At 40.1% G+C, this 23,325-nt stretch overlaps 1 protein-coding gene across 1 annotated transcript; it reads right to left on the bottom strand.

The window, feature by feature from the left end:
• Positions 1 to 6,667: 6,667 nt before the first annotated feature.
• On the bottom strand, positions 6,668 to 23,299 carry LOC135986945 (protein ELYS-like). Its single transcript, XM_065631501.1, has 16 exons — positions 23,240 to 23,299; positions 20,826 to 21,029; positions 16,894 to 17,121; positions 13,696 to 13,786; positions 13,519 to 13,608; positions 13,221 to 13,361; positions 12,322 to 12,426; positions 11,511 to 11,604; positions 10,285 to 10,408; positions 10,113 to 10,169; positions 9,174 to 9,320; positions 8,567 to 8,754; positions 8,251 to 8,395; positions 8,025 to 8,156; positions 6,884 to 7,031; positions 6,668 to 6,813 (listed from the first exon to the last, which is right to left on the bottom strand). Exons 1-16 carry the CDS (start codon positions 23,297 to 23,299, stop codon positions 6,668 to 6,670), a joined length of 2,100 nt encoding a protein of 699 aa, XP_065487573.1.
• Positions 23,300 to 23,325: the final 26 nt, after the last annotated feature.

Consider the following 23,325-nt stretch of genomic DNA (forward strand, 5'->3'; position numbering starts at 1 on the left):
GGCCCCATCTGCTCGGGGTGGCCCCCGGGCGAGTGTGAGGGGAAGGGCTGAGGGGCGCGGCGGGACGAGCCCCTCGCGATCGGGGCTGCGCTGGGGAGGTGGCGGCTCGGCCCGGGGCGGGCAGGGATGCGGCGCGGCGGGCGCTGTGGGTGACGGCGGTCTCCGGTGCGCAGGGAAGGCGGCGCTCGGGGCGGAGGTCGGCGTGCTGCTGTGCGATGTGGGCGATGCGGCCTCGCTGGCCGCCATGGCGAGGCAGACGCGGCTGGTGCTCAACTGCGTGGGGCCAGTGAGTGCGGGGATGCGGCCGCTGCTGCCGCGGGGTCCACCGGGCACGGCTGCCGGCACAGCCCGGGGCAGTGTCTGTCCCTCGCCGCCGCTCCTGGGCTGCGTACCTTCCTGCCATGCCAGCATTTGAAAAGGTATTGCGGGAAGCTGAACCAGCCATTGGGAACCATCACAGCTCCTAACAACACTCGAGCAAAAACTGCCAAGGTCACTGCTTGTTTTGATGAGTATGTTCCTGCGGGCATGGGATGCTACAGAAGGTCTAACATAACCTTTTTGACCAAATTCAAGTCTGTCATTCTGATTTCAAATTCCAATTCTCAATATAAGGGGTTTTGGTAAATTTTTAAAAAATCTAAATGAAATCACAGTCCGTAAAGCCTTTAACTGTAAAAAACACCAGTGACAACCCAGATTACCCCAACAGTCCCTTTTGTTTTTGAGTTTTCTTCTCTGAAAGATATTCTGGATTCCTTTGCTCGTAGAGGAGGAGTAACTGATCGTCCTGGAGATGCAGAGTGAGTTGCCAGGGGTGTGGTGCGAAGGTTGGATCTGAGAATAGACTGAGGAGTAAACCCAGGAAAAGCAGAAGCAGATGTGGCCAAAACTTTAGTTCTCTATGAAAAGAAAACCTTTTTTTAAAAAAATTTTTAGTGGTTATTTTTTAAAGTGCTTTTAATTTAAAACCACTTAAATCTTCTAAACAGACAGCTTCACTTGTCAGAAGTATTATTTTCAATTACAAACTGAGTTTGTACCAGCAGGGAGAACAGTTTAGCCTCTGTACTGCTCTTTTTCCAAATGTACAAAAATCTTAATGATAAAAACCTGTGCTTTTTTTGTTTTGGTGTTTTGGTTTTTATGCCAACATAAAATGTTATTTTTCAAATTAACTTCCTGAAGAAAGAAGCATAAGGCAGCTCGTTGTCTGCGATATTCTCTCCTTTCTGTCTTGCTGGCCTTTTTCTCTACCCTGGATCAGCTGTTTGGGACCAGGGAACTCTCTTTCCCGGACTGGCTGCTCAGTGCGGATGCAATTCATGAGGCATTGAGTATCGCTTTTTTTTTTTTTTTTTCATTTTATATATATGAGTAGCAGTATATTAGTATTATTTTGGTATTATATTAAACCGTTTTATCTCAGTCCCTGAGTTTTCTCCCTTTCAATTCTCTCCCCTGGTTGGATGATGGGGAGTGAGTGAGCGGCTATCGTGGGTTTGATTGCTAACTGGGGTTAAACCACAACAGTCTCATTTGGCTCCCGATGTGGGGCAAGAGGGACTAAAATTTGGCATGAGAGAGGGGCTAAAATTTTGAGGTTTGGTGTTTTTACTGTCACAACTCAAGTTTGATTTTCTTGGCAAGGTACCAGCTTGAAGTGTTGAGAGAAGCACAGATCTGTGTTCTTTGGACATCATCTAGCAGTGGTAAAGCAGAATGCATTTATCATATTGGTTTAAAAATTCTGCGTCAAGCCTTATGTCATCATGCTCTCTGAATATGTTCCGGGCATATTTTACCAGTACTTTCGTGCAGTCTGTCACCTCTGGAATTTGGTCTACAGTAATGGTTTTGCTGTGTGGTTTAGCACTCATATACTTAATTGTACTTAAGCCAATAAGTGAATTTATATTCATTATTGTTGTACCTTGAGAGCCCTCCAGTGGAAATTCAAGATAATTGTACCTCTGTTTTTTTCCATTGGATGAGCCAGGCTATAGAAGAGCTGTCTAACCACACCTTTCCTTTTTCATTATGACAGAGTACGGATGTTTTTGAGAATTTAGAATATCCTTGGGGATTTGATTGTACCCTGTTGGTATTGCCAGGTTTGCTGCATGTGTGTCAGTTCTTGCTGGTGATAACATTATTTAAGGAGATAAGGCTAATTAGGACTGCAGCTACTCCAACTCCTGTGGCAGATGTTGCATCTGCTTGAGCCTCAGTGATACACAATGCAGCTACTGCAGCTCCCACACAGCCACTGCACTCACTCTGCCCCCCACATCTGGCATTGCTGCTACTCCAACCCTGACAGCAGGTACTGCAGCTAGTCCAGTTTTGGTGACAGCCACTTTGGCCACTCAGTCCCCTGCAGCACACACTGTGACTATCCAGACTGGCAATAGGTCAAGCAGATGACCAGCCTGTGTCAGCATCAGTCACCCTTGTAAAGAGAGTCACAAGAAAGACTAATGTGGCGAATGAGGATGAGGGAGTGTTATCATCACGGCAGGGGGCAGAGCAAGAGAGAACCACTCGATCCTTTTCTCAAAGTGAGCTGTGAGATAGGCAAAGAGATTTCAGTCATCATGAAGTCAAGAACACTGTAACATGGCTGCTCCGATGCTATGTATTGGATAATGGAGCCAGTGGTCTGGAACTAGAGGGTAAGGAAGCCAAGCAGACAGGATCTCTGTCGAGGGAAGCGGCCCTTGGCAAGGTGATTGAAAAGAGAAAGAATCCTGCAGCCTCTGGAGGTGACTCCTGACAGCCACAAAGGCAAGGTATCCCTTCAAGGATGATGTATGTCATCCAGGGAGGTGGAACACTATGGAGAGAGGTATCCTCTGCCTGAGAGAATTAGCTCTGTGGGAGATAGTTTATTTTGGCCCAGGCAGTCAGGACTGAACAGATCCAGGTGAAATCAATTGTAGATGACCCATGTGGCGGAATTTCATTTAGAGTGCACTGCTGTGGTGTGCTAGGTCCTTTGCAGAAATGAGCTGGACAAGCACAGGTACACAGAAGGTGAACAAAGTAGCTGACCAACTTTGGGACTTAGAGAACGAGCTCACTACCTCTTTATAGTCCAGTCCTGTGTCTCAGCTATGGAGAGACTGTCTGAAAAATCTGAAGAGTGGTTTGAAAAGCTGTTATAGGAAATCAGATCTATTTTTTTAGGAATAAAATGGCAAGATGAGTGTTGTAAGATCCCAATGGATGTGATCAACAAAACAGCAGCTATGTCTCCACCATCTAATAAAAAGGAGACACAAGCTTTCTTGAGTGTTGTAGGTTTTTGGAGAATGTACATTCCAGACTAGTCAGATTGTGAGCCCTCTCTATCAAGTGACTTCTACGTGCTGTAAAAGGAGATAAAATCCCTGCAGTGCACATGAAAAATATGTTAGGGAAGGCAGTCTGGGTTACTGCTGCCTCGGGCAAGGCAAACCCATTCCTGGGATTGCTTTTGCTCAAGGACCTGGGAGCACTTGGTGGGTGATGATGAAGGATGGAGAAGTCTCATACGTATCTCGGGGGGATTTGATTCTGGGTGCTCAATATTGAACTGCATAATGTTAATTGCTACATAATACTATATGCCATACTAACAGTGTTCAATAAGTGTCTTTCAAATTAATGCAGTGATGGTGAAACCAGAGCTAGCTTTAATAAGTGGCACCTGGCAACTTCCTCAAAGTTGACATCTTTAACCCATGAACTGTGGGAACAAGCTGCACTAGGTACACCATCTTTCCGGACTGGGAGACTGTTGTGATAAAATGAAGCTCAAACTCATGAACTAAATGAACTCAATGAACATTTCAAAAGGAAGGCCCATGGACTAAAGGAATGATATCTGTTTGTATATATGTATATATGTGTGTATATATATATAGTAGTAGTAATTAATTAGAGTGTATTAGTAATACCTAAGCATGACATAAATGATATGCAATAAGGAGTGGAATGTGCTGGTTGACTGAAAATGAGTTAATTTTCTTCATGCAGTTGGAAACTCTTATTTTTCATAGCTAGCGTGGTCATCGTTTGGATTTCATTTGAGAACAAGAAGATAGCACCTCGAGCCAGAATTAATATCCTTTGTCATGTAGCTTTCCAGTGTTTTTGTGTTGATAGGAAGAGAATGTAAGAACTATTACCTTAGCTGTTGTCTGGGAGACCAAGGTCTTTTTGGGCTTTCTATCTGCAGATGTGAGGCAGCTGGAAAGGGGGGGCATGGATGGAACAGACCTTGACTGACATCCGGGCTGATCAAAGAGAATATTCCCTGCCATTAGCGTCATGCTGTGTATTTAATGACAGTGCAGTTTTCTGGCTAGGGAGATCTGTTCCAGTTCAGCTCCATTTTGGTTGAGTTCCATTCAGGAGTTCCTTTAGTTCACTCTTTTGTCATTCTGCCATTTTGCAGTTGGCCTCTGGGCCTTTCTGCCTATTTGGCCTTTTTTCTCTCTTTCCTCAGGATCAGCAGTTTGGGACCAGGGTGCTCTCTTTCCTGGACTGGCTACTTGACATGGACGGACTTACTGAGGAATTGCTTTGAGAATCACTTATTTTTATGTTTTGTTTTCATTTTCTATGTATGTTTATTACTAGTAGTATATTAGTATTATGTTATTGTATTAAACTGTTTTAATCTCAATCCATGCATTTTCATCCTCCCTTTCAGTTCTCTCCCCTACGTGGTTTAGATTGCTAGCTGAGGTTAAACTAAAACATCACCTCCGCTCAAAAAAGATTTGACAGTATTTGAAACAGTTTAAAAAGAGGACAATGAAACAAGCTTAATGATATGGACCATATTTAATAAGAAGAAAAAGGTTATAATTTGGAGAAATCACAACTATTTTGTTCAGGTAGGCAAAGGCAAAAAGAACAGCACCAACAAGATAGGTCAAGTGTTATTTCCTTGCATGATAAGAGTCTGATGGCATTAAATAGAAATACAGTTGAACACAATAACTAAAATTCCTGCAAAAAGCCATCACTGGATTTGATAGAGACTGACATCACTTAGTTGTCATTCACTTAACCAGATTAAGAAACTGAAGCAATAACATTCTTGCTTCTAGGTATGCAAGGTGAACTATACAGAGCTAGTGAGCACTTAAATAATGAGATGTTCAAGATACAAATTGCATCTTTAAGTATCTAAGTGTATTGAAAAGTGCAATTTTACCTTCCCTTGTTCCATGAACTAAAAGCAAGTGTGTTTCAAGAAGCCATGGGACAATGTGCGTACTGCAACTAACTTTGAACTAAATTTTCCCTCATCAAGACTGTTCCCAATGTCCTGCTTCCAAAAGGTCTGTAGATACAATAGCCACATGATACTGAAAATATTCTGCAATTTGAATCAAACAGCATTTGTGTTAAATACTTTGGTGGTTTCATTTTAAATAAAGTTTATGGGCTTTTGTTTTGGTTGCCTGTTGCTGTTTTTTTAAAACTACAAACCTTAACAACAAGAGGAGATTCTAGTAGATTCAGTTGTGATGATCCTGAAAAGTTCCTCTGTGAGATGGAACTGTGCAGATTTGATTTTGAGGGGCTGGATGCCATGAATGAAGCAGAAGCTCTGCTTGGTGACTGCCAGCAAACACCCTGTGCTGCAGAACATGAAGGAACAGGATGAACCACCAAATCCATCAACCTGTTAAGAGTCACAATTTGGAATATGAAAATAAATAATTAAATGAAAAAAAAAGGTGTTCAAGAAATCTGACAAGATAAAGAACAAAAACATGAAAAAAAATGCAGGTGAACCTTCACTGTTGGGGTGATGTTATCAGGCCCATGAACAAGTTACAGACTTTTTTTTTTTTTTTTTTAACTCATTTCTTTACATTTCATAATTTCCTAAATCACTGCCTCTATCTTTAATAGATACCAATCTAAATGTAAATTGAACACTTTGAAAACACAGCAAGTGTATAGCACACACACACAAAATGAGAAGCAACACCTTTTTGAAGTGCTCACACTACCTGGAACATTTTTGTGAAAATTTTGTAACTGGTGTTCCAACAAATACATCAGACAACTCTGCATCAGGGAGATGATGTGTCAGGACTGGTGGTTTTGTAACTCTAGGACTGGAATGAAAAGGAAAATTTCACTGACTTTCATCCCCCAGAAGTCCAAACATCCCAGAATTCTAGTTTATTTGACCATACCACCTGTAGGAAATTCATCAGACAACTACTAGCCTCTTTCCTGCTTCTTTTTATAATTCTGGGTTTGTTTTAAATAAAAAGAAGCAGAAATAAGCCAAAACTGGGGAGGAAGTGGTAAAGGATTACTGTTTGATCACACAATCAAGTCTTTCAAACTCTGTACACCAGTAGCTTGATGGCAATCATCATTTTAGTTTCAGCTGTCTTACATACTGTAAACACATTTACCATAATGTAAATATATGTATTTGCATAAATAAGATTATCATAGCAGAAAAACTCTCTCCCCAAATATTACTTATGATGTTTTGATTCTTAAAGGCTCTACATTGTATGTGCAAAAAAGCCAACCAAATCTTCCTTCAGATGCACCTTCCCTCCAAAACACTGACATCATTCCAATGGATTTTTCTCTCTCTCTCCAAACATGTAGCTCCAGACTAAACTTTGTTAAAGGCTGCTTACCTATTGTATTGTGAGAAACTGGATTTCTGCTCAATTCCTACCCACACTTCTCTAATTTTGGACAATACATTACTGATGAAAATACACACATTTCCTGCATTGGCTTGTTTTGTTACTGTTGATAATGGCTTTGGTCTGGAGCCTGTAAAGCAAGAGGGAAAACCTATCAGCCTTGTGTAACCAAAGTGATGGTTACTTCCCCTAAAACTTACCTTCTCTTAGGACTGATGAAGGCAAATGGTGAAGCTCAGCTCTCTCTGCCACCAGCTTCCTTTGAACTCTAGGAAGGATCTTGCCATATTGGTCTAATACAGCATTTCTGACAACTGCTGTGTCTCTCAAGGAAGGATCACAGTCATTCTGATGAATGGAAAGTGTAAAGCAAGAAGTTAACTAATTACAAGAAGTTCATTGCACAGATCTGTGCTGTTTCGAAGTAGTGGATACATTTCCTCTAGAGACAGAGTAAAATCCACCTTATGTTTGATTCACTGGGAGACTGTCATTCTGGAAAACAGCAAGTGCATCACAGAGTCATAACAGAAGTTCACTAAACACCAAATTTGATCTAGCTATTCTGAGAAATAGAAGTTAGATATGGATTTCTGTCATAAAAGTGGTAACACTAAATTCACGCTATATCTTTACGAAATTAAAACCCAAACAAACGAACAAACACACACCACACCAAAAACAAAACAAAAAAACCCACACATATTTTTACCTGTGGATTGGCATACAGTCTGCTCTCAGCTGGAAAAATAATGTTGCAGGCAAGATACAAGAGACAAAATACAGGATACTCTTCATTCCACAGAAAGCAGTGACTTTCAATAATCTACACCATATTTAACACCTGTATTTGAATAACTGAATTATAAGCTTGGCTGAGAGAAAATATATTTTTTTATTCCTCACATGCAAACGAACGATTTTAAGTGGAGTCAGTAATAGTCCATAATATTTCATATATAACTTCACTGAGTCACTTTGGAGCAGTGAAGTATTTTGTTCAACTTTTAGGTTTGGCTGTAACTTATTTCTGATAGTTCAAATAATGGTACAGAAAACAAAGCAAAATTTTTAGTGAAAACCCGTTAGTAACACCTAACTATTTTAAGTGGAGTAAAAAATGGTCTGAATATTAAATTTGAAATTTCATAGAGCAGCTTTGGAGTTGTGAAGTATTTTATTCAACTTTTAGGTTCAGAGGTAACTTAAGGTGTAGAAACTTATTCCTAGTAGTTCAAAGAACGGTACAAAAAACAAAGCAGGATTTCTAGTGACTACTATCAAACCCCATTACTAAAACCTAACTGAAGCTTGCACACTTGACAAAACTTTTACGCTTACGGTAGGATTAACCTTCATTGACTGATGCAGCTGTAGTGCTGGGATATAGTTGGCACGCTGCAGATGGTGGACTAAAAGAAATTCACGACTCTGGACACCAGCATTGGTCTGTAGAAACTTCTCCAAACACTCCTGTGAGAAATAGCACATTTCAAAAAGCTAGTATGATTTTGCCTCTTCTCTTTTCAAAGAGATGATTATGACTTTTTTCCTTGTCCACGCTTACTTGTTCAGTCTCTGTGAAAGGCAGCTTCAGCAAGTCTTCCATCAGTCCCATCTCCTGACAGATTTCATACATGTGTTTTAACAGCTCTTCAATGTTTAACTTGGTGGTATGTTGCTGCAACAGATCCCAAGCCTCCACCAGGCACCTGTAATTAATTTATTTGAGATGTAAAGGAATACAAATAGTATAACCAAAAAGATGCCCCAAAACTATCGTCTTCAAAGTTTAAAGGAAGTGTAGGCAGTCGTTATTGGAATTATTTGTTCTCCACCTTTCACAAGACTTGAAGGCCAAACGGTGGGATGTATTTCTTTACCTATTCGACAACAACACAGTGAGGAAAAGCCGCACTTCACTGCTGCTTGACACTGGTGGCTTCATCATCTGGATGTATCTGAGCGCTCGCCTGTGCTCTCCTTGGCACATGAGGGACTGAAGAACTCTCATATGTTGCCATGACACAGTTTTGATTGTAGCTGGATGAAAGAGCAGGGCCAGCGCACTCTGTGGCAGGTAGAGATCAGCTTTGTTAAGAGATACACATACACACATGCAACAAAAATAGTCATAAGTTTCTTAAGTAAGAGTGTGTTAAATGAACTTATATGACCAAATAACAAAATACTTGATACAGGACAAGTAAGTGCTCAACTGGTCTGCTGAAAACAACCTAAACGGATGGCTTTGAGAATTCAAATATCAAGCATTGTTAAAGGTGATGTCTTCTGTGGTTTAGTCAATTTCCTGTCAAAGTAGTTAGAATAAAATTTCACACCATAATTTATTGCTGAAGACGTTGTAGCACTACTACAAAAAAGCTTCTAATGTTTTAGGATCTGTTATTAACTACACACCATTTAAAAAAATATTTTATAGATGAAAGTTTTGTACTGCAATGTGTGTGTAACTAAACTGTAACATACTTCATAGTCATTGTGATCTAGAAGCCAAAAACCTTGAACAAGCTTAACAAGTCCCCAGGGGACAACAAAGGCAGTTGGAAAGGAGTCAATTGAAGTTTCTGTCTTATTGGGAAAGGAATGCTTGATATCCAGCAGCAAGTAAATTGTCTGGTATCAAGTATCTAATTAAGGCAAATAAATTTGTAAGACCAAAAATTTATCACATTGCACTTAGAAAAGACACAATGAAATGAGAATATAAAAGTGGTAGGAAGCAGAAAATATAAATGTCTTAGTCTTGCCATTTTAAGCTGTTATAACCTGAAGACAGTCATGTCCTAACCAGAAAATTGCATTCAGCAATACTAGTCTTTGACTTCTCTAAGGCATTCAGAAAGGTAAACTTCAAATATTTAAATACTTCCCTTATAAACTCAGGCTCCCTCTTTAGTCAGTGGAGCTACCAGCTGGACATTCAACATGTTTGAACATTCAGTGCTTCAATATTAAAGAAAACAAATCCTACAGTTGTGTTTTCGTTTGGTTTTATTTCTTCCTCATTACCAGAGTATATTAACCAATGTAAACTATGGAGTGCCTACAATAAAGCTTAGCTGTGAATGATTAAAACTGGGTTTAAACCACTATGTGGACCACCCATTGGTAGTTTCATTTTCTCTTTCTGACATCCCTTTTTAGGGCCATACTCTCAGAAGATGGCTCTGGGGTAGCAGTTTTTAAATCTCATGCTCTCTAGGCTGCCCTCTCAGGACAGGCAACAACCAACAAAAGCAATTATGTACATTGCAGCAGCTTAAAAATCAAGTTTCTGCCCAATGACTATTCTCTCATCTCCATTTATTATTCAGTGTGCCTGCACTTTCAAGAAAACAAAAGCAAGACTTGTTAGGTGTGCTGGAAATGGGATGAAGTTGTAATAAAAATAACTAGAAAGGATACAATTGCATGTTTGTAGCTTTCTTCAATGCTTTCTAGCAAATAGAGATCCAGCAGTGCCTGAAATTAAAAAGATTTTTAAGAACTCTTGTCTTTCCTAAATCATTGGCTTTTGGGTGGGGTTTGGAGGGGTTGGTTGTTGTTTATTGTTGTTTCCAGTGAGCAGAACACTCACGTGTAAACTAGCAGGTGGATATTTCCCAGTTCCTCCTTCATGTCTCCGCCACATCTTCTCAACTTGGTCTCCTAACTGGGAAACCAGTCCATCAATCATCAAGCAGTCAGAATCCCATTTTCCTCTGCAACGAAAGGTAGCAAGGATTTGGACAGAGCCAAACACTAATTCCAGCCTCTCCGTGTAACATGTTTCCTCCAGTCAAAACCAAAAAAAAAGCTCCCATGAGTCCAAGAAAATAACAAACATACAAAAACATGATGATGACTTGAAATGCACATGGAAGACATTTCTGAGTCAGATGACAGATGCTCGCTAGACCCTATTCAATTATTAGAGGAGTTCCAAAGAGACATCCTAAAAGCTCTCTTAGGAAGGGAAAAGTTGCAATGACCTTTTAGGTTCCAAGTTTTCTTCTAATACCAAGCAAGTGTAAACAAGGTGTTTTAAGTGCCAAAGTATCAACATACCAGGACTATTCTTTATCACAAATCTAATGCCTCAAATCGGAGTGTTCCAACACACAGCTGTGTGACAATGTAATGGAAATTTCAGACTTTGTTCTCGGCACCTCACTTTTGCTACTGAAAAAAAGATATTTTCAGAAAGCTAGAACACACAGATAATTTTAGTATCATCTTCAGCAGCATTTATGTTTCTATACAAGTACCATTTCAGTTTGGGATGGCTGAACTTTTAAAAAAATCACATTCTTCAAAAGCCCATCACAGTCTTCTGCTGTGACACTACTCTTTAGATCCTTGATGATAAAAACCAGCAGAATTACACCAACTTACTTGTGAGTAGGAGATCTAGGCAAATAAAATTTTTATCAGCTGTTACTAGTCAATTTTTTTTAAAAAGCATGCTTGCTTCTGTGTCCAAACAATTGTTCTGTGAACACTGACTTTTGCTGAACCGGAGATAACTGATCCTATACTAATCACATGATCTTTTTCAGTAGTAGCAAATTATATAGGTTAGACAATGAATAAAGCACGCTGCAAAAAATGATAGCAGCAAATGGTACTAAGCAGAGGTACATATAAACATTTTGACATACGAAAGTAACCTCTGTGTTCTGCAGAATACGCACATCGCTGACGTCAAGAGTATTGCCTGCAAAGGCAGTAAACATAGCCAATACAACTGTGGATATGAATGCCATTCACTTCCTGTTCTGAATTTGCAGTAGAAGTGTTCTGAAGTTTTCCTATAAGTCTTACCTTGATAAACGCTCAAGTTTCTGTCGGTGACCAGTATAGTAGCTCTGAATGAGAAGATAATTGTAGAAAGGTCTAAACAAACGCATATCGTCATCTACAGGCAAGAAAGCAAAAACAAGTTAAAGAAGTAATATCATATTTTTATACTAAAATTTTTGACTAAAATGACAGACAGTTGTACAAGTTATGCATCAAGAAGGACAGACAAGCCTCCCACTCTGAACAAAGCCAATCTTCTTTCTGCCTTTGCTCAAAATGATTGGAGACACATTGTCTCAAGTGCCATTTCAAGGCATGATGTAGCATTCAGTACTGTAAGCACAAGTTCACCATTAAAAAAAACTATTCTCAAAGGGAATATTCTCAGAGAGTTTATATATTCTCAAATATATTCTCAAAGAGTTTTTTCAATGTCATGTGAGCATTTGTAAGACAATTAAGGATAATAAGCTCAAAACATGCAGGTAATGCTTTTACTGTAAAAACAAGCATTCAGGCACATGTTGTTTAATAGTAATTTGTTTAATATTGCAAGTATTTCAAGCTGCAGACACGAGCAACACCTTGAAGTCAGAGGCTTATTGTTATTTCTAAAAACATCCAGGAAAGAAACTGCTTGCAGTATTCTACACTATGTATTTGAAAAAACAGTAAACTCTCAATTTCACCAGCAGACCTTCAGCATACACTGACACTTAAAAACATGACTTGTTCACAGCAAAATGTTTACAAAAGTACAGCTAAGCATGTGTTCATAGAAATCATGTACTGGATGTTCTCCTGTTACCAATGTATGAGAGCTGACGCTTACCTAAACCCTCTGGAAGGAGACTGGATCGACAGAACCAGGCGACCACTTGTGCGTACAAGGAAATGAGGCTGGTGACCATGTGCTTATTGGTCAAGTCTGCAAAACCTGAAAAAAGGCATAAGATGATTTGTGTTATGCAATTCTTTTAGTTTTTATAAAACTCCCTTCATCAGACTAAATAGAAAGGCTAGAATTAACATGGCCAAAAACTTTCTCTTGGCATTTTTCACTCTGTATCACCTTCTTAGTTGAAGAAAAAACCCACAGTCACCACCAAAACAAAAAGCAACCCCTACAAAGAACCAGATTCACTAAAGGCTAAAATATTAGTAATAATGAAAAAGCGCCTGAACTCTTAAATACCCTCATGAATAAGACATCTGTTTTTCATGTAGCAGAGATTTTTAACACAGCAAAATGATATTCTTTCCCCCCCGCCTCAATATGCCAAGAACAATTGATATTGTCAAAAGCTATAGAAGATCAGGCAACTTACTTGACAAGTTACTCATTTATGTTTCCTGTTTTTTAGTAATTTGCAATACAATGTTTGCATGCAATTATAAATTCCTAGCTAAGTATTAAAAAGAATGATGTTCAGCATTGCCACATTTGATTGCTGTAATTTCATCCCAGTTGGTTACACAGCTTCTTGCTGAATGTAGCCTCCCCGACCCACTTGCAGGAACTCCACAACCACCTATTTCCCTGAACTCAATGCATAGTAAGCAGTAGTCTCAGCTTCTCAGCCTTGAGCCTCTTCTCTCTCCCAGCAGAATGTGACTGACTGTCTTCCAGTCATCAAAAACAACAAAAGCTCATGTTTCCACAGTTACAACCCAAGCATAATTCCAAATCTTCATAAAAGAGATCAAAGATATAGTAATACTATTACAAACCTTTTTCAGTAAGCTCTTGTGCTTCTGTTAGAAAACAGTTGAAGACTGTCTTAAGGCTGCGCAAATGCAACTGGCAGCGCTGAAGATCCTGTAATGCCTGTGGGTTAATGAAGTTGCAAGAGCCATCAAACAGCGGAACACCTTTTGAGAATAAATATTAAATCGTTAGCCTACAGAGCAATTTCAGAGTTTCAAAATACACTTAAAGGATTGCGTGTAATAGCATATATTCATAGCTTACTGAATAAGCTCAATTAGAATAGTTTTATATGTGCAGAATGACTATAGTAGTACTCACATATTTGATCCAATTCAGCTTTTGTATAGATCACTTTGTTCCATGTCCACTGCAGAACAACCCGTAAGTTAGCAGCAGAACTTGGCTGCTCTTTAAAGAAAGAAAACAAAGAAGGAATGAATCAACAATTTCAAGCAAAAAATATCTATCACATGAAAACAACGTAAGAAATGTTACCTTCTGATGTCCAATGTTTAATGCATCCAGTCAGAATTTCTAAAGAACCTGTCTGGACAGCGGCTGACAATATCACTTCTAACTGCTCCTCCTAAACAGAACAGACAAAATAAAACGAGAATCTTAAACACTTGCAACATCTGAACCATCAACAGTAAGTGTTTGTTTCTAACTGTATAGTCATTCGGCATTACGATATTTTAGTTTTATAATTGTTTCTTCCATTGTGCACTAATAACCTATTTTCTTTACATCATAGGAGACTGCAGCTAGTTTTGAAGATTAGATGCTGGGAGCAACACAAAGTTATTAAAGGGAAATGTATATAAATAAATACAATTCATAGGAGCTGCACTTCTGTGGAGAAAGATTATGTTCTGAAGCCTGGTCATTGGAATCTCCTACATTTCAATTCACAGCACTTTCTTTGACAATATGTTCCAATATCTTCTGCCAGCATGAGAAGAATGAGCACATGAAACATGGGAAGTGTAAGTCAGGGTCTGCACTGAGCATGAGTCAACATTTGGGGAAAATGCTGCTGATGGCAAAGCAAGGATTGCAGGACGCTGCCATCCCTCTACCAGCGTTCACAAGTAGCAGAGATCAAGTTCCAAGTGGGAGAACTTATGAGTTGTAGTTTTGCTGGGTTCGATCATTGTGATCATTTGTGATCATTGTGATCACTTTTGATCACTTGTGATCATTTCAAAGTGACAATGGGATGAAGTTTTGCACTGTATCCAGGGGCTCCAGAGAGCAAAAAGCCCCACAATTTGATGATCATTCTGGCTTAGCTTAATTGCAATGATTTAATCGGTGTATTTTATGAGTAACCCATCATACCAATAATACAGATATACAGATACATTGGGTTGGTGAACAGCATCTTTTAAAAGCCTTCAATGTCCAACTGTTTTGATAGGTGCCTTCAGCAATGCTGTAATGCTGAATAAGAAAGGAGGAATGATCAGAAAATATTACCATGAGGAGCAAGTTCAGAAGAGGAAGAACACAACCAGCTGATATATCCGAAAGAGAAGAAAAAGGAGGCAACCAAACAGAAACATCATATTCAAGACAAGTACAGGATAGGATATAGCAGTGGGGATATACTGTGCAATGAACAAAGAAAGGGAGTGGTCGGCAGAGCACACCTAGGAGGCGATAACTGGGAAAAATGGAAGCAAGAGATAAAATAGGTAGTAAACTACGCTTCTGTAAGAAAGGGATGAAGAAAGAAGGCTGCGGATCCCAGCCTGCTCTGCAAGCCATGTCAGAATCCCTCTGCAATTTCCAGACTCCTTACAATCTCCTCTCACTGAACAATTTTAAATATTAATGCAAAGTTGGAAGAAATAATGATTTTTGTTAACTTCAGTTTAGGGGAATAGTATCTATTGCTTATTGTTGCAATGTTTTTGCAAAGCTTGTGCAAAGCAGAAGGCAGAAAGGAAGACCAAAGACAGTAGCCTTGAAGAAAACGGACTTTACTTTGAGAATCGGTGGCAGAAGAGAAAAATGGAGTGTAAGAGGAAAGTAGCTCAGAGGAGTTCAACAGTATTATGAGCACAGCTGGAAATTATCCCAGTGTGTAGGAAGGACAGGTAGGCAGTAAGAGACCAGCTTGACTAGTGAGATGTTCAGTGACCTCAAAGACAAGAAGCTGGTTTTGCAAGGTTGCTCTGTAAATCAGATCAACAAGATGATCTGGATTAAAGAAGAACACAAAACCAGCCTTTGTCCTTCACTCCCTGACTCTTTGTTTTTTGTTAGACTGAGTTGTTTCACTGATACAGCTGATAGCGTAGGCCTACAAACAACTGCATCTGCACTACTCAAGGAGTTGATGCTGATGCTTAGAGGTCAGGATCTCCTGCTGCCTTGGAGATCAGATGTTTAGAATGTATTCACAAATGACATTAATCTTCACTACAAATCTGAGATGGGAAAAGGCTGGCTAAGCAGCAGTGATTTGAAACAGCCTCTGAGGTGGAAGAAATAATGAGCTGCAGCTGCATCAATAGTGTGACACTTGCAAAACAAACAAAAAAAAAGGCAAGCCTCTGGGACATGTAGAAACTGGAGTAAATTCATGCACATCATATAACCTTCTCAGTCGATTTGGTAAAGACTAATGCTAATGTGGGGCCTAGCAGCAGGCACTATATTTCAAGAAAAATAAATATAAACCAGCTGGAAAGTTCGCAGGAGAAAAAGAAAATTGTATATATGAAGTGGCCTATGAGCAAAGATCAAAGTAATAAGTGCTTTTTAACCTAGGGAAGACTGAGAAGATGCATGGAAGTTTCCAATTTTTTATGTATTCCTCGGGGATTATATCTTTTACCAATGTCCTCTAGAAACAGGAGATACAAGGTATGGAGCTGAAACTACAGGATGTGGAGATCTAGCTTCTTGTCTCCAGTCATATGCATAACAAAGTGCAGGAGGAGATGGCCTGGGGAACAGTGTGAAAGTGTCTGTCACCAGAGGTTTTTAAAACAGGTTAGACAGCCATCTATCAGGAATGTTTTACACATGGCAGAAGCTCCCTGGGAGAAAGGGCCAGCGGGCAGGATTCATGAGGTTGCTTCCCAAGTGACTTGCTGCAAGCCTCTGGACTCCAGGTGGGCAGCCTGGCCGTGACAAGCACAGAGGACACAACAACACCTCACCACGCTGTGCAGCTGTGAATGCTCCTTACCATTTGGGCTCTGCAGGGTCACTGCTTCCCCCCACTGCAACGGGAACTTCAGATTTTTCCTTATTCTGCTTCTGTTGTTGAGTGAAACATAAATATTTGCTGTGGCTGTGGGAGAAACAATATTTCATTTTACTTCTAGGTCATTAAGGTTTTCTTTCTGATTGCTAAGAGTCCTTGATTCATCTACATTACCTGTGCCGAAATGCTTATGTCAATAACTCATTGTAATGACCCGTGCTCAAGGAGACAATGTCTGCTGTGGGGCCAGTGATGTTGGCCTTTCCCTACACACGTCGTTGCTTCAACTGCTGGGGTCCGAAACCACTTGGCCAAAGCCTGGTACACTTTCGTGTGTTGACAGGAAGTTAAAAATCTCCTCAGAGAGCTCCTCCCCCTCTCTCCTCGCTGAAGGACCGAGAGCAAAGACACTTCTCCCGGCGGCGCCGCTGTCAGAGCCGCTTCGCGCGGGTAGTGGCTCAGGGATCTCACACCGCCAGGGCCCCACGGGCGGACTCCGAGCCTCCAACTGCCCTAACGGCCGTAACGGCCGCCCCGCGAGGGGGACGAGGGGCGTGGCCTGGGCGTGTCCGCGCGGTCGCGGCCGCTGCCTGGCGCTGCGCGGGGTGCGGCGGCTCCTCTCGCCATGGCGGCCGGCGGTGGCCGAGCGGCCCTACGAGCTGGTGGTGTTCGGGGCCTCGGGCTTCACCGGCCAGTTCGTGCTGTAGTAATGTGCAATACATGTAATAAATCCAAGGTTTATTAAATACTGAAAAGATGCATTTAGGACTTTAGTACAATATGAACTCATAGGTGCTCATCTAGTAAAATTAAAGATCAGTTTAGCTGATTTGTTTTTTACTGAAAAAGAACATGTCCCTTCATTTTCTGGGTCTCAAAGTTGTTCTAAGAGACTTGTAGTGACATAGCAAACTTCGGAGTTGGATTTCAGGAGTGATCAGCAGAACAGAATACAAAAATGTGAGGAGAATATTCTTCTGATTATCAAATTCATCCTTGCTAGAGTGTGTGGGATTTTGAGTTGAGACGGGGATAAATTTGGAGTGGTTTCTTTCAGTGAAAAGAGAGAATGTCATAAAAATGCTTGAGAAAAAGCCAATCTTGGCAGGGCTGTTCTGATCAGTTTCTTGCAGTTTGCATGAACATTTGAACCTTTTTTCTGACTTTTTTTTTTTCCCATTTGCAGAGGACTTGTGTTTTTCAGTCAGGAATTCAAAGAGTACTCCATTCCATTCATGGGATCTGATGCTTCTGTGGTGAAACGGTCTCAGCGTTATTTGCACACAGAGTTGCAAGAAACACCTGTAAGTTACTATTATTAGTATACTTTGTCTGTATTACCATTTTCAGTGACTCTTTCCTTTGTGTAATAAGTGTTCTTAGTGCAGATCTGTGTAGTGGGGTTTCTGTAGTGTTAGGTAAACAGTAAGAACTGTGGTGTGCTTTTGCTTCTACAGAGGAGGCTTGTTCTGTTGGTCACCTTTGGAAGCTGTGTGACCTGATGTGGTCCAGGTTCTTCTGGGTGCAGGGGCCTGTTTCATGCTACTTGATACTCTGCCTGATGAGCGTGGTTACTGCTGCTCGCGTAATTGTTACGGGAGTCTCTTGTAGGGTTCTCATGCTGTCTGACTCCTGGGTATGGATTTGTAGGGAATGGAAACCTTGAGTCACAGAAATATTTGAGAGGTAGGTTCCATGATTTTGGGGAATGATAAACATGTTTAATTCTTTTTCTGTGCTGAGGCTTTTTTTTGTATCAGTAGAGCTTCTAAAAGCATCATAGTTGCAGTCTGTGCAACTATTTCTAAAGGCACATAGTGTGTGCCTGTTGAGATATCTGTGAATATTTAAATAGTCATGGCTGCTGTTATTAGTCGTCAAAGTATGTGGAAATGATAGGAGAAAAAAGATGGATCATGTTGCTGTGTCTGATGTATTTACATGGATGGGTCACAGCACAGTGTCCAAGGTGGTGGCAGGGGGATACTGAGTAGCAAAAACCCAGAGCTGAAGGCACTGAGACAATAAATGGACTTTAGAACAATACTAGTTCCAAGAAAGTGAAAGTAATTAAAAATTTAGATGACATGATACCTTTTAAGCAATAACTCAAAATAATGACTCTTGTGTTTAAATGGATCATAGTATTTGGCATAATAGATACTTATATATATTTTTACTTGTGGTTGCCTGATGTGAGTTACTGTTTTGGTGACCGCACTTGTCTTGGCCACTACAAGATGAACCTCTTTCACAATGACTTTTTTGATGAGGGTTACAGTGAGGGGCAAGATCCCCAGAACAGCAAACCAAACATAAAGATCTGCACTGAAATCAAGGGGCCAGGTATGTAAAAGCTCTGAAAATTACTCTGAGATATAAAAATCTCTCCATCTCTCTCAGCTGCATCACATTCACCATCTTTATTATCAGGCAAAGCACAAGTAGCTGTATTGAAGATTACCTGATGGATGTAGTTCACTATAGCCTGATGGTTCAGGTGCTTCTACTTAGGTTTGTGCCTTAACACACTATCTTCAGTAACCTAAAGTTAAAAAATGTCTGTTAATGCATTATTAATTACCAAACAGACTAACTTCAAACTGAGCTAGATTAAATTGAGGACAGGAAAACGCCACTTTTCCTTTCAGACCACCACCAAATGTAAAGTTAGAAACATACAATGTACTCTCTACTAGAGAGGAAAGACAATGTGTTTAAGGGACAGAAAACAGAGTGCTCAGTGTATGCAACCACGGGCTCCATTTCTGATATCTCTCTTCATGAATAATGATTTGGCACCACCTGTGAACAAGGTGAGCAGTTTCACAGCACAAGTGGCAGGAATCATCCCATTGCAGGACTTTCCAGACTGACTACAAATCCACACAGAGTGACCAACTCTGCATCTATCTGGGTAAAATACATTTATGTTGCCACAGTTTAAAGTTTCAGTCATGATAGTTGGGCAGACTGGCCGGGTATCACAACCGACAGCTCAACACTGCACTTGAAGGAGTCATTTGGATCGCGTGAGACAACATCTATATTCTCAATACCTCCATCTCCTGTTCTGTAGTTCCCTGCACTCAGCAATTATTCTTTCCTTCTAAATCCACATGACATACACAAGCTTTTATCCTGAGAACAAAAGCAGTATCTGTTATGCATTTCAAGTGACTCAGATGGTCAAGAGAATTTCATCACTGTGTAAAGACCTTTGCCCAACCATCTGAGTTACAGTGCCAGCCAATGATGGCAAAAGGGAGAAGCCACTCAACAGAAATCTCCATAAAATCTGCTTATTTTCTTGCCTCCTGCCTTGTCAAAAGTTGCCAAAGCATCATATGATAGCAACACGTCATGCTTCAACACTACATTCAAGAAATACTCGTCTGCAAAAACTTTCCTTTTTGCTTACAAATCTACAAACAAGAAAGCGGGAAGGAGTTTGTCCTAAATTCAGTGAAGGCAGACAAGCCAGAAAGATGATGTTTACACATAAATCAGTTAAGAACCAGTTATAACAAAAGCAGAAAAACCTTTACTGTACTGCTAGAGGAACGACTGCAGCAGCTTTGGGGCCATCTCCTGTACCTGCTCCCTTTTTCCTGTCACAAATTTTCCATTTACTCCCATAAGAGATTTATGTATTCCCAAGTCTATAATCATCATCTCTACAGTGTTGTCCTAATCCCAAAGCCAAGGTGAGCGAGATAAGTGACTGCCTGTTTAACTTCATCTGAAATCTGGGCCACCGAAAAGCATTTTCTGTTACTTAAGACCGATCTACTCGTGGTATGCCTGCCTTTCAGTTTGTGTTACACTCTATCATGAATTCCTGTGAATACAGTCCTATAGGAAATTGACAGTGTGCAAGGCAACAAGCAACACCAAGAACGTCACAGCTAGAGAAGACACAACAGTACAGCTCTTTTCATCAGGAGTCTGCTTTGACCATAACTGAAGTAAACCCAGCCTTGCAAATGGAGAGACTGACAGGAAATGCAGCTCATGACTTTTGTTGCTTTCAAATGTGCTTCATTCCCAAGTCTTAACAACCCCAAACAACTGGCTCAATCTCTAGTCCCTACCTTCCTGCCATACCAGCATTGGAAAAGGTATCACAGGAAGCTGAACCAGCCATTGGGAACCATCACAGCTCCTAACAACACTCGAGTAAAAACTGCCAAGGTCACTGGTATTTTTGATGAATATGTTCCTGCAGGCACGGGATGCTACAGAAGGTCTAACATAACCTTTTTGACCAAATTCAAGTCTGCCATTCTGATTTATAATTCCAATTCTCAATATAAGGGGTTTTGGCAAACTTTTAAAAAATCTAATTCAAATCACACTCTACAAATGCTCTAACTGTAAAAAAAACAACGACAGCCCAGCTTACCCCAACAGTCCCTCTTGCTTTTGAGTTCTCCTCCCTGAAAGATATTCTGGATTCCTTTGCTCGTAGAGGAGGAGTAACTGATCGTCCTGGAGATGCAGAGGGAGTTGCCAGCGGTGTGGTACGAAGGCTGGATTTGAGAATAGACTGAGGAGTAAACCCAGGAAAAGCAGACGTAGAAGTGGATGTGGCCAAAACTTTAGCTCTCTATGAAAAGAAATAAAAGCGTTAAATTTAGAAGCACTTAAATCTTCAAGACAGACAACTTCACTCATCAAAAGTATTATTTTCAATTACAAACTGGGTTTGTGCCAGCAGAGAGGACAAAGTTTAGCCTCTGTAATGCTCTTTTTCCAAAGGTATGAAAACCCAAATAATAAAACCCCATGCTTTTTACACTTCTTTTTTCAAATTAATTTCCTGAAGGAAGAAGGGTACGGCATCTTCTTGTCTGCAATGTTATCTCCTATCCCAGTAATTTTTGATATTTCTTCACTGTTCTTCTCAAAGACATACAACTTCGAACATTACCCCAGACACGGTAATTGAAAACACTGCCGTGAGGAAAGGCAATCAGCAAAGCAAACGTAATAGCTTAATTTTTTTACTGATTAAACAGGCTGTGCACAAGACTAAACCAAGAGACGCTGCTGTAAAAATACCCACACATCTCCATCTAGAAGCATTCAGGTCTTCTTACCTCCACTCAAAAAAGACTTGACAGTATTGAGAGGGCTTAAAAGGAGGACAATGAAACAAGCTTAATGATATGGACTATAAATAAGAAAAAAAAGGTTATAATTCAGAGAGACCATAACTATTTTGTTCAGGTAGGCAAAGGCAAAAAGAACAGTACCAACAAGATAGGTCAATGTTATTTCCTTGCATGATAAGAGCTTGATGGCAGTGAATAGAAATACAGTTGAACACAATTAGTAACTAAAATTCCTGCAAGAAGTCATCACTGGCTGACATCATTTAACTGACATCACTTAGTTGTCATTCACTTAACCAGATTAAGAAACTGAAGCAATAACATTCTTGCTTCTAAGTGTGCAAGGCAAATTATACAGAGCTAGTGAGCACTTAAATAATGAGATGGTCAAGATACAAATTGTATCTTTAGGTGTTTAAGTGCATTGAAAAGTCCAATTTTAACTTCCTTTGTTCCATGCAATAAAAATCAAGTGTGTTTCATGAAGCCATGGGACAATGTGTGTACTGCGACTAACTTTGAATTAAACTTTCCCTCCCAATCTGCTGCTTCCAAAAGGTCTGTAGATACAATAACCACATGATACTGAAAATATTCCACAATTTCAATCCCAAAGTGTTTGTGATAAAACACACTTCAGTGCTTTCCTTTTAAATGTAGCTTACAGGCTTCTGGTTTGCTTGGTTCTTCCTGTTTTCTTAAATGACAAACCTTAACAACAAGAGGAGTTTCTAGTAGATTCAGTTGTGATGATCCTGAAAAGTTCCTCTGTGAGATGGAACTGTGCAGATTTGATTTCAAGGGGCTGGATGCCATGAATGAAGCAGAAGCTCCGCATGGCGACTGCCAACAAACACACTGTGCTGCAGAACATGAAGGAACAGGATGAACCACCGAATGCAGCAATCTGTTAAGAGACACAATAGGGAATATGAAAATAAATGAAAAAACCCCTACTGCATTACAGAAATCTGAGATGATACAGAAAAAAACCCCATCAATTGAACAAGAAATGCAGGTGAACCCTCACTGTTGGGGTGACGTTATCAGGCCCATGAACAAGTTACAGGCATTTTCTCTTTTATTGCACCAGTGATGTCATTCTCATGTCAGAAGAAAATTTATCTACATTTCAATGCTGGGACCACTTCAAATTCTCCAATTAGTTGTGTCCCTAAAGTGACCTTTTCTTTAATACCAATCTAAATGTCAATAAAACACTTTCAAAACACAGAAAGTGTATACATATACAGACATACATACATATATGTATATACATGTGTATGTGAGTATACACACACACACACACATATATATATATGACACCTTTTTGAAATACTCCTTTTGTAGAGCTACTATACTATACCTGGAACATTTTTGTGAATATTTTGTAACCAGTGTCCCAATAAATGCATTGGGCAACTCTGCATCAGGGAAAGGGTGTGGATCTGTAACTCTAGGACTGGAATGAAAAGGAAAATTTCACTGACTTTCATCCCCCAGAAGTCCAAACATCCCAGAATTCTAGTTTATTTGACCATACCACCTGTAGGAAATCATCAGACAACTACTAGCCTATATTTCACTCCTCATAATACTGCTTATCTTAAATAAAAAGAGGCAGAAACAAAGGCGAAACTGGGCAGGAAGCAGTAAAAGATTCCTGTTTGATCACACAATCAAGTCTATCAAACACCAGTACCTTGATGGCAATCATTGTTTTAGTTTCAGCTGTCTTACATACTGTAAACACATTTACCATAACGTAAATATATGATTTGCATAAAT

The sequence above is a fragment of the Caloenas nicobarica genome, chromosome 3 (genome assembly GCF_036013445.1).
Source record: "Caloenas nicobarica isolate bCalNic1 chromosome 3, bCalNic1.hap1, whole genome shotgun sequence".
Lineage (NCBI taxonomy): Eukaryota > Metazoa > Chordata > Aves > Columbiformes > Columbidae > Caloenas > Caloenas nicobarica.